The sequence below is a fragment of the Lutjanus erythropterus genome, chromosome 7 (assembly GCF_056507025.1).
Source record: "Lutjanus erythropterus isolate fLutEry1 chromosome 7, fLutEry1.hap2, whole genome shotgun sequence".
NCBI classification, from domain to species: domain Eukaryota; kingdom Metazoa; phylum Chordata; class Actinopteri; order Lutjaniformes; family Lutjanidae; genus Lutjanus; species Lutjanus erythropterus.
Window position 1 is genome coordinate 19757913 of NC_139323.1, and position 12345 is coordinate 19770257.

The following is a 12345-nucleotide window of genomic DNA, read 5'->3' on the forward strand; positions in this document are numbered from 1 at the left end:
CAAACAATCTCAGAGCCAGCTGTCTGTATTAAAACAAATCATTTCACCTATGTTGCTTTTCAGCACTGTTGGGCTTAATGGAAAATTTAAATCGAATATTTTGCATAACAATCATTCACACTCACTAAATCCTTTTTTTTTTAACCTCTTTTTGACCTCTGGTATCACTTTCTAGTGAGGCAGCTCTTACAAAGGGTTTATACAATGTTTAATTAATTATCGATTCATTAATACTTTACTAATATTTAAATGGTTTGTCACAAGACGTTAAAAGTAAAAACTCTTGGGGTTTCCAGGTTCTAAATTTGATGTATTTTTTTTTTTCCATCTTTAAATCTTTCTTGGTGTTGGCTTTAATAAATGATGTTGCTATGACAACGCCTCATGCAAATGACCGAGCCTACCGGGGATGGCAGAAATGAGGAACCGAAATGAGAAGCGAATCGTCCGGGGAACAAAATCACGTAAGATTGGAAGACTGACGGGCTATAAAATGCACGAGACATCTCCTTTCATGTAAAAGGTACTCGTTCCTCTTCTGCCGCTGGATTTGATCACCGGTTATCGTGAAGTCGGTAAGTCCAAACTTTTCTCCGCCACTTTCATTATGATTCTGCAGTCAAGTTAATGGCGGAAGCGGCAAGTGGTATCACATTTGGAGTTTATTAATCGACGTCGTCGTTTCATTTTCTAGCGCTCCATTTACCCGGTTTACCGTATTTCCTCCATACGGTCAATAACATCTGTGAGTTCGTGTGTGTGTGGATTGAGGCGAACTTTCCTCCTCGCCACATGTTCTCATTAAGTTGACCACGGTGGGAAAACCCAGCAAATGTTTACAACCTGTTGTTTTGTGGCGTACTAGTCGTGTAGGCGAACAAGTGGAAGATTCATTCAACAGCTTGTCACACACTTGTCGTAGGTCATCAGTACTGTCAAACAGCCACATCATGAGGGGGAATCATCCTGGACTCACTGCTACGTGCTGGAGCTGATGATCAAAGCTGATAAAGTGTATCGGGGACAGATTTTTAGGGCTGGAAGTTTCAGTTTGATGCTCCTTTCTTTTTTTTTTTTTTAATTAGAGGTGACTCACACGAAGATGGAGGAGTGGAAAGTGAGCATTGGTACACTGAGGGAAGATGTCCTGAACAAGCTGTCCAAGATGTTGGACAACTCGACCTGCGGATGGAGGCAGCTGGCCAATGCGGTGTCGGAGAACTCGAAATTCCGCTGCAGGTGAGACTTGAAAGCACCACACAACTGGAGGAGCCATGCAAACGATATAAAAACACTTTCCACACATTTTATGTTACCACAATAACTCGTTCGAACATTTACACTCCATCCTGCATCACAAGGATTTTCTCTGATGTATGACATGTATAATAAACGGGGTTTATTATAATATTGCATAACATTGTGTATTCCTGCACATTTTTGAGTCCTCTGTCAGCACTTCTACGGACACTGACTGAGTCCACTTAACTCTCTGTTGCAGTGGTGCAAAGTAACTAAGTGCATTTACTCAAGTACTGTACTTAAGTACTCTTTTGAGGTAATAGAAGTTTACAAAGTATTTCCATTTTAGAGGTTCAGAGGTATTTTTTCCACCACTTTCATCCAACAGCTTTAGTCACTACTATCACTATCTACTATAGCTATCATGATATAAAGAAAGTATTTGTTTTACTATTTATTTTACGAAAGGCCTCATAGTTCAACAAATAGTATTTACATTTGTAGATCTAAAAGTTGCAAAAGGACTCCTGCACACTGTCTAACTTGCAATATACAATTTATTTGCGACGTTTCCTTACTAGACCTTCGTCAGGCAAACGGTATTATGGACCATATGGAATATTTATTTGTAATTTGTGTATTTGTTGTGAATGTGGTTTAACCTTTGTGTATTTTCCCGAATGGCATGTTGGAGATATATTTGATTGCTGTCATCCAAGGTGCTTTATTTTTTTCTGTCTCTGTTTGGAAAATTGTTGTGGGTTTCAATAATTTTGTCCCTCTTTTTGCACATGAGGTTTGTGATTGGTTGTGAACTGACAACCACTCCCTATTTAAAATGACTTGTTGGGGTGCTCCCATGGCTCAGTTGGTAGAGCGTTCGCCCCATGTACTGAGGCTGTTGGTCCTCTGCAGCGGTCGCTGGTTTGAATCCTGCCTGTGACTCATTTGCTGTGTGTCATTCCCCCTCTCTCTACCTCCTTTCCTGTCATATCTTCAGCTGTCCTTATCCAATTAAAGGCAAAAGCCCAAGAAAATAATCTTAAAAAAAGAGGGAGCACACCGGAGCTGGTTCTGTGTCATAGAAATGTTCCTCAAGGCAGTCCAGCATGTTGACATGTATTTTAATACATGTCTAACATCTTTCTAGTACATGTCTCCTGTGTTGTTCTTTCACATAGCTAAGTATAAGTGTAGGCTACAACAATTTTTTCCAAGGGACATACATAAAGGAGTCTCTGGTAAATTTTCTATCTTGTAAGAGACCCTTGGCTGAGGAAAAATTAAAAACCTCTGTCATAATGAGTAATTATAATTCAATAATATATATATAATTTTCATGATCAGTTACTTTTGGTACTTCAAATAAGTTTTGATGCTAATACTTTTGTATGTTTACTCAAGTAAAAATATTGGTATTACTGCTTTCACTTAAGTAAAAGACTTCTTCCACCTCTGCTCTACAGTGAGAGTGAGCTGACCAGCTGCTCTCTACAGGTGTTGAGCGCCGCAGGCAGCCCAGGACGCACACTCCTGGCTTGGCTAGCTGATCGTTCCTGCTCCGTGGACTTCCTGCTTCACTGCCTGAGGAAGATGGACCACCAGGAAGCTGTGCAGTACCTCACCGCCACAGGTAAAGCAGAAGTGACATATGCAAATGTATGGAGATGTTTTTCAGGACATACATCTTTAATCATAAAAATCCACCATAGAGTTGGCTTTGTTTCCTAACATGGTTTAACTTTATATTTTGCATAGCAACTGTGGGATTACTATGATGTCACTAGACAGTCTTTAATTTAAAAAAATTGTTCAATTTTTTCCTGTAATGTTTCATGTTTGTCTGTAGAAGTAACAACTTTCACAAGTTAGTGCTTGTTAAAGAAACAAAATTATTCTGTAGTGCTCCATCCAAAATACCCAAGCTCTGTTTCTTTTTGTTTTGTGCATTAATTATGTTGTTTGCCTGTGTGTGTGTGTGTTAGTGGCAGAACTGATCCGGATCACTGTGCAGCCACAGTCCCAGCAGGCCACAGTGGGCAACAGGGTGGTGTTGACCTGCAGAGCCTCTGGTCCCCCTGGACTCAGCTACCAGTGGTTCAGAGGCAAAGAGGAGGTGAGTCCAACACCTTATGATTATGTGACTATAAAGAAAAAAGTATTTATGTTACTTTTTTCATACTGGTGTTAATGTGGCGATGTAATGAAACTAATAAATTGCTATAGTTATTATCAAATGTCAGTTATAAACTGGTTATTTGGTTAATTATTTTCTTGTTTTAGATTTCGGATGAGACAGGGAGCACACCGGAGCTGGTTCTGTGTCCCTTAGCTCTCGTCCATCAGGGTCATTACATCTGTAGGGTCAACCATGGAGACAACTGTATCTTCTCCCAGTGGGCTCATGTTCGCTGTGTCCATTCTGCAGGTACTTTTCTTCTTCCTTCTTCTCTTCTCCTTGTTTCTCATGTCTGTTTTTTATCTCCTGGCATGTGGTGTCATGTCTCAGTAAATCGTGTCATCTCAGGCTGCAGCAGCAGTCTGTTTCCAGGCACGGTGAGCGGGCTGCAAATCACCCATCAGCCTCAGTCTCAAGCAGCGTCTGAGGGCGACACTCTGATTCTGGAGTGCAATGCAGACGCTAACCCTCCCGCGCAGTACGAGTGGTACCACAACATGGTGCCCATGAAACAACAGAAGACACGTTCTCTCAAGGTGAGTGTATTCACAGCTGTGTACTCCTTACCTACTGTATCTAACAGAGAATTCAGAAAACATTTTTTAGATTAAAACGGTTGGTAATGTTGGAGAAACCAGCATCAGTAAGATAGATTTTCAAAAGATCCAACCTAAAATATTCCACCTCCTTCCTTTTGGCCTCCCTCCAAAGCCACTCCTTCCCCAAAATACAAGCATGCATATTACTTGACTACTGTTGGAGGACAAGTCAGTGACTGTATCCAACTACCTCATGACTCATATACGTAAAAGAAAACACCTAATAATATTAGAATGAATGAAACAACAAACAAGCATATTGTTAGTTGTTAGCCCATTGTTAGTCACAGCTGTCAAGTATTGGGGAATTTTGGTTGTGCTTTCACTGCCATTCTTGTGTGACTAACTTGCTATAGCTTAGCAATATATCTGCTGAGCCTTATGGAGGACTGTGGTCATGTGTAAAGAGTGAACAGGCACAGTGAAGACGAGGAGGCAGTAGGGCTGCATCATTCTTGCAAATATGTGAATCAGAAATTTTCTCACTAAGAATTGAGATTATTTTATTTTTCTCAGTTTTTTTCTTATGCGTATTTTCTCAACAAAAACATTTATTGCACTCTTACATGTTCAAGTAAAAACACGAGTCTGATTCCTGTGTGGAGGGCTTTAAACAGACAACAGAAACACACAACTTATCAAGTGCTTGATTTAAACATAAGATATATCAAAGTGCTGGGCTTAAACTTAAAAGTCTCTTGTAAAATGCGTCAAGTCTCAACTTGCTCTAAAGCAAATCAGTCTGTTGGTGAATGCAGAGGGTAATATAAGCAAGTGAATCATCATTTAGAAATGAGATTGCATAGATGTATGAATTAAGATTGTAGTCTAGTCATTTCATTTGGGCTGAAAGATAAGAGATGGGCTTACTGCAGGTCTGAGACAGCCACAAATAACATTTTCTTTCTTTCTTTTGTCACACCATTTGAGTTATTGACTACTGTCGGGAGGGGAGAGTTTCAACAACTTTAACAAACACCTCCGAAATAAAGCATGTTACCTTTAAAAAGGACATAAGGTTTTAGAACCAAAGCAACAAATATAAAACCACTGTACTGTCATCAAAAATATAAATAAAAGTTTATCACATAAAAGGAAGTTTGTTTCACATTTAAGATGGGATCTGCTTAGTTTTGAGTTCCCCCCGATCTGACAAAGTCTCATTTGTAGGTTGTTTGTGATGTATATTTACCAGACTGTGTTATATGTTTTAGTACCAAATCCATGTATCAGCTCAGACAGGCACAGATTTACAAAAACTCAAATTTAAATTTATCAAATTTCAATTTGAGTCATTGTAAAGATGAGTCAGTGTAAAGATGATCAAATCAGGATGATGTAATTTTGCAATAGATCAAGCAACAAAGCATTTTAATCCCTGTAATTTGATTAGTGGGTCATGTGGATTAAAATATTCCAGTATTTGTATATTATCATATGAAAGCAGATATGTTTGGCCAAAGCAGTGCAAGTGACAACATTTTTTTAAAATCAAAATACACAACTAATGACAACTAATTATAAAACTATCTTGTCTCTTATTATATCAGTATACTGTATGTGTAGCTGATGTTGTATATTCTGGTGTCCGCCGTAGATCCCATGTGTGACCACAGAACACAGAGGACAGTACAAATGTAAAGTGTTAAATTTGTACCATGAGGCCTGGACTGACACGGCAACAGTCACCATTGGTAAGACCCAGGCACATTTCTTCTTTCTATAAACAGAATGTAAAATTAGAAATGATAAGTGTGATAAGATTGTGATAAGTGTATGAATATTGTTATTTTGAAGAATCTGTGAATTTAGATAGACAAGTTTGACGTCATGCAGTTCTAGCCTCTGTGTCACACTTGAGCTAAAATGTGGTACTGTGCAGCGGGTAACTTCCTGTTTTATGCTTTTATGCAGGCCCCAGTTCCATCACTGATGCCTCCTGGGTAGAAGTTGACCGTGGTCCAGGTAATCTTTACGTGCTGGTTTATTTGATATTTAGGAGGGAATAGAGGAACTAGAGTAGAGTGTAAGTTCCTTTGTCCTTTAACGCATCACTACATCACACCTCAATTCCTGTTTTTGCTGGTACATCAGTGAAATAGAATAGAATAGAATATAAATAGAAAACCTTCATTGTCATTGCACAGAATACATTGAAATTAAGAGCCCTACTCCTGATCAGTGCAATACAAAGGGTACAAGGATAAAACACACAGGTCCATCCATCTTCAACTGCTTATCCAAAATCGGGTCGTGGGGGTAACAGTTCCAGCAGGGGATCCCAGACATCCCATTTCCTGGCTACATTAGAAAATCTATTAATCCAAAATAAGTAAAATGAATAAATACATACAATGCGATTTGCATTAGAATAGGTCTATTATTGCACAAGAAGAGTTGCAGTAGTATGGATGTAATTATTGCACAATAATAACTGTAATTATTGCACTAATACGGATGTATGTTGCACAAGAATAATGTAGTAATGAAGTTGCACTAAAAAAAAGAAGATATTGCACAAAAAGAATGTTATACAGACTTATTTTGTGTTGGTCAAAGCAGCTAATCTGCTGCCACTGTTTGTGGTTTGTGTATGTTGAAAACTTCAAACTGCAGACTAACAGAAAGTAATGTTTACTGTTATGTTTTTTTCCAAGCGCTGTAGAAATAACAATGAGACATTAACAGACAACATGGGATTTTTATTTGTTTGTAATCTTTTCATGTTGGTGTCGACAGACTCACAGAAAGTCCACAGGTCAACCTACGGAGGAATAAATCCGCTCCAACAGATGGCCAAGCCACCCTCGTCAGCCAAGACTTTCCACGGTGAGTTTTGCCCAAACTAAGACTGTGGTCGGAATACAATATCTTTGGATCAAAATACACTCTGTAATTTTATATCTTGGTGGTTCTTTCATGAAGCCTTGTCTTCCCCTCCACAGCAACAGACAAAGTTGCTCTCCTGATTGGCAACATGAACTACCTCCACCACACTCAGCTGTGTGCTCCCATCGCTGATGTCCATGAGTTGACCAACTTGCTCAGACAAATGGACTTCAAGGTGGTTTCTCTCCTCGACCTCAACTGGCAGGAGATGCACAGCGCTGTTACAGAGTTCCTCCTGCTGCTTGACAAGGGAGTCTACGGTTCGTTTCCCGTCCATCTGGACAATATGTTCATGTTATGTTTTTCTACAAACCCCCTTTTAACAAATAAAATATAATATGAAACGAACTGCTTATTTAAAACAGATTTGTTTTTACTCTAAAACTAGATTAAATATAGTTCTGGTGGACCAAAACTTTAAACTCCAACATGTTTAAAATGTGTTCCAGTATTATTTTTAAACTTACATTTTAGGAGGTGTGACATTTAAAATAGCTGCCTTTTTGAGATGGATGGACCAAAATAATCACGATAACTGGAGTTGAGTTTTATGATGTGTCTCTTCTTTATTTCATGAAGGAGAAATTAGAGCTTCTCATCCTGAGTAGCCTGTCTAGGCTAACTTTTTAGCTACCTAGCATACAATATAATGTTTTCTTTGTTTTGCCTTTTAGCTAGCTAGCAAACGGTGTAGCATTTTGTTAACTTGTTAACAACAATATAACATTTTTAAAAACTTAATAGTCAGCTATCAAACAGTGTAGTGTTTTGTTAAGAAATACAATTTTTTATTTTATTCTTACTATTTACCAGGTCAGAAGAGCACTCAAATTTGTTATAATTTTATTTATTTATTTTAAATTGGTTAAGCAAGCATCTACATAATAACTCAACTCTATTTAATTTATGTTTACATAGATAAACTTGGATTTACTAAACTGAGTTTAGTTTTTACAAAGTACAACAGGATTCTGTTTAATTTTAACATATAGCTTAACTCTAATTACAACTAAATAGATTAAATTAACCTTTGTTGACTCAGTTCAGTCTCAGAATCTGACCAAACATCCATAGCAACTTTTCTGTTCTTGACAGTTTTTTAGTGATACAGTTCTTTTGATAACACTTCTTTGTACTTCCTTCCACAGGCTTGTTGTACTTTGCCGGCCATGGTTATGAGAATTTCGGCAACAGTTTCATGGTTCCCATCGATGCTCCAGCCTCCTACACGTCAGAGCACTGCTTGTGTGTACAGAATATACTGACCAGGATGCAGGAGAAAGAGACTGGACTTAATGTATTCCTACTGGACATGTGCCGCAAAAGGTGTGGATGTTTTTTTTTTTAATGAAAGAATTGATGTAGCACCTTTTTTATGTCATGTCCAGGTTAGATCATCTACTGCAAATATCCATGCATCTAATGATTCTTGTTTTTTAGAAACCCAAATGATGATGTCATTGTACAACCAGGACTGCTCAAGGTTACTGCAAATATAGTGTTTGGATATGCCACGTAAGTTTCTGCATCTCCCACACATTTTTTCTCAAACTACGCTGGCGTTTTAATTCACATCATAAGCTCTGCTGTTATGCTTTGAATGAATCCCGTGTTGAAGACATTAAAATAAAACATAAATGACTGAACTGATGCTGCTTTAGAGGAAAAGGTGACACTAAAGTGTTGCTTGTTGTGTTTAGATGTGTTGACGCGGAGGCATACGAAGTGAAGAGGGAGGACGTGTCAAATGGCATCTTCATAAGCTTCCTCAAACGGCGAGTCTGTGAAGATGAGAAGGTCACAGTCATGCTAGACAGAGTGGCTGAAGGTATAGCACACATGTGAAGTATGTGAACTCTAATTTCAGCTTACAGTAGATTGGCGCCAACTGGACATGCAAGCTGTCTTTCCTGCACTGAAAGTATGATTACAAGGATACAAGGCAATTTACAACAAGGCTGTAAAATGAGATTTCAGTGTAGTTCCCATATTTATGAGACTAAAACAGTTGAAGTTGTTTCTGTTGCAGGTTGTATTGGGTCATGTTGTATGCCTGTAATACTGTGCATGTTGGCTCAGTGACATGAATTACTGACACACCTAAATGGAGCATTGCTGTTGTTATTTGTTCCACCTGTGCTTTTCCTGCTATGACCATCAAAATATCTACTGTGAGAAAGGTGTATCGAGCTTCCTGTTGCAAAGCATTGGCGCCGTTTGCCGCTGCAGCAGCGAATAAATACTGTTTGATGTTTATTCCGGTGCACAAGAATGTGAGGGAAACGTTTTCTTTAACCAGTGAAATGCTTCAAACCACTGTAAAATGTTTTCGGGTTGAATGCATCGATGTTACTGTTTGTGTCAAATGTCAAAAAAATGGTGCTGTCGTCCTCTCTTGGTTGAATATTTTGTGCATGTTGCAGTTGCAGCATTGACACGTGATGGGACACACCTCAGTGGGTTCTAGTCAGATGTGCAAGCTTTGAACAGCACTAACAGACATTTTTGATGGCAGATAATAAGAAATTAAACAGTAGTATAACCACAGGTGTTAGCAATGATACTAATTGAGCCAACATGCACAACAGCAGCACTCTGACTTTGTTTGACCTGAATGTGTTGACGTGTTGTTGGTAAAACCTGTTTATGTGACTATTTCATGTGAAAATGACTGGTATGAAATATGCAATAATGCATACTGTATGTTAAAATCTATTTACTCTTACCAGACATGGGTCGTTGTGAGATCACACGAGGGAGACAGGCTCTGGAGCTACGCAGCAATCTGTCTGAACGACGTTCCCTCATCGATCAGATAGAGACCGCTGAATGTTCTGCGTCCTATTCAGCCCGAAACCTGCAGTGGGCCGTTGCTCATGGTGCACTTTTCACAAACATTAGCAGAAATTATTAAACGCTGCAAGAGTTACTGTCATGTTTGTAGATTAAATTAATGTTGACATTAAATCAGAAGATTTTTTTTGTCTTAGAATAAAGTATACTTAATCCAAACGTCTTCTCACAGTTCTACCAAAGAGCCTTTGTCTTCAGTTTGACTGTGGAGTGAAGGTTCAGCTCGGGTTTGCTGCAGAGTTCTCCAACATCATGGTCATCTACACTCGGATACTTGAGAAGCCCACAGAAATTGTTTCCTGTTCTGCTCAGCTTACTGACTTCCCTCAGGTTTGTTGGCTAATATTACATATATACAGTACATATGAATGTGTACATAGATTTGAGAGTTTAAAGACAGAGACATTTTTTCTGGCCTGTAATGACTTGTCAATGCTTGTAATCTGGAATCCTTCACAGTGTTTCAAAATATGCTATATTTTAAGCTGTAAATTATGTGTTATTATGAATATCTGCACACTGTATTCTATGTTACTTTGGCAGGATGTGGACATTGATCTGAAGAAAAGTAACCAGGAGACTCTGCTTGAGGCTGGCAGTTTATTATTGATAAAGGAAAATCTTCCTTCTCCGGATGTCCCGAGTCTGTACACACGCATCAAAACCCTGCAGAGACTCAGGGTCAGACTTTTGTCTTCATTTTCATAATTAGTTAGTTAGTTATAGTAGTCAAGAAAGTCTTACACGACAATTTTAAATATTTTAAAAAGATGTAATAGACTTTTTTCACAGCAGGTCTGGTTCCATTTAATGTTTCCAGTGAGCCAACAGGCACAATAGCAGCACTCTAGCAGAACCTTAATTTGTATCACTGGTAAAACCTGTGCTTACCCTGCAAAACGGCTGCTGTGAATAAGGTTTATTACAGTAAGTCTACACTTAGGAAAGGTCAGAACTCAGAGGTGAGACAACCTCTTATAATTTTTTTTTCTAAATATTTTCTTCACTGTCTTTACAGAGGGAGCTCACATTCACTGTCTGCCTTCATTACACCTACTCCAACATGGATGAAGAAGTACAGGAAAGGCAACCAGTGACGGTCGGTAAACCACTGGTCTCCAAGCTCAACCTGCATGAACCACGAGCGCCTGGCCCCTGCTCTTCCTCCTCCTCCCTCAACTTTGACTCCTTCAATGTTCCTGAGTGCTCTTACTTTACCGAGACCTTTGCCTCTGTCGATTCAGCCTCAACCGCCTGGTCATTTTATGCACAAACTGGCAGAGAATCTTCCACCACTGACTCTACAGCTCCATCCAGAAGTGCCAATATACCAGAGGAGACCGTATTTGATGCCCCTCAACCTCTTGTTGCCAGCAAAAGTTTGCCCCACAGCAGAGTAAATGACACAAACTACAAATTTAGTGACATGTACAATTTTCATTCTAGTTGAGAATTATGAAACCTATTATTTGACCATTACACACCGATAAATCAGAATACACAAACAAAAAGGGAAAATATAGGGAGAAAAAGCCTGTCAATTAGCTGTTTCTGGAAAGCTGACACAGGAGATCTCAGGCTATTGCATGTGGTTATCTTCATCTTAACTATGCATATTTTTTTAAAATCATGTTCTATTAAAAAAAATGTAAGAATTTGATACATTATAATACATTGAAAAAGTAATAACACTGCAGATTAAGATCAATATGTGTTGCTTTTGTAAGAAGGAAGAAATAAAACAACCTTTCAAGATGAAATGCACACTGTTGTATGCCTTCAGCTTTCTGAAACTTAAAAACTCATCACCCATCAAAAAAATCTCCTTGCCATCACAGCATAGGCCTGTTCCCAGTTGTTGAGAGAGTACATTTACTCAAGTACTCTATTTAAGTACAGTTTTGAGGTACTTTGCTTGGGTATTTCCATTTTCTTCCACCGTATATTTCTACTCCACTATGTCTCAGCAATAAATAACTTTATTTATCTGATGGCTTTAATTAGAAAAATGACTCTGCATGTTGAGATGTATAATGAAAAATATCATTAACAAAATTCCCAGCAGAAAAAGTATATCAATCATTTCACATTGGCTCCACCTCTACCACATTCAGCATTACAGTGATGTACAAATTAATGCATGAATAATTCTGGAAGACAAATTACTATGAAATGGGCCTGCAAAATAGGTATTTTTACTTTTGGCAAGTATTTTGCCAACTACTTTTACTTTAAGTACAAAATCTGAAGACTTTTTCCATCTTCTTTTTTTCCTGTTTTAACATTGAATGCCTGTTTGCAAGATTTTTATCAATGTTCCTCAATGTTCTTAGATCGAAAAGGGAACCCTTGATACGGAAACTCTCGCGAGATCTGCGTTTCTTCATTGTGCAGTTTGTACAAACTAATTGTCGGTGCAATATGTTTTAGAGTGCGTCAACTCTGTGGTTAAAATTTGGTTAGGGCCAAAGACAGAAAACACTTGGTTAGTGGGGCAAGATCGTGGATTGGGTTCGGATTCATAGTATCGCGGGATCTGTCGCGGGTCTGGGGTTCCCTTCTAGACGCGACCCTGTGCTGGTC

General features: G+C 38.6%; 1 protein-coding gene across 1 annotated transcript; it reads left to right on the forward strand.

Moving 5' to 3' along the window:
• The first annotated feature begins 397 nt into the window (after window positions 1-397).
• malt2 (MALT paracaspase 2) lies at window positions 398-11522 on the forward strand. Its single transcript, XM_084723103.1, has 17 exons — window positions 398-575; window positions 1086-1239; window positions 2709-2875; window positions 3228-3358; window positions 3526-3670; window positions 3770-3957; window positions 5618-5714; window positions 5935-5985; window positions 6760-6849; window positions 6966-7169; window positions 8058-8235; window positions 8350-8424; window positions 8610-8737; window positions 9639-9788; window positions 9935-10092; window positions 10306-10443; window positions 10781-11522. Exons 2-17 carry the CDS (start codon window positions 1103-1105, stop codon window positions 11210-11212), a joined length of 2469 nt encoding a protein of 822 aa, XP_084579229.1. The 5' UTR covers window positions 398-575; window positions 1086-1102; the 3' UTR covers window positions 11213-11522.
• The last annotated feature ends 823 nt before the right edge of the window (window positions 11523-12345 follow it).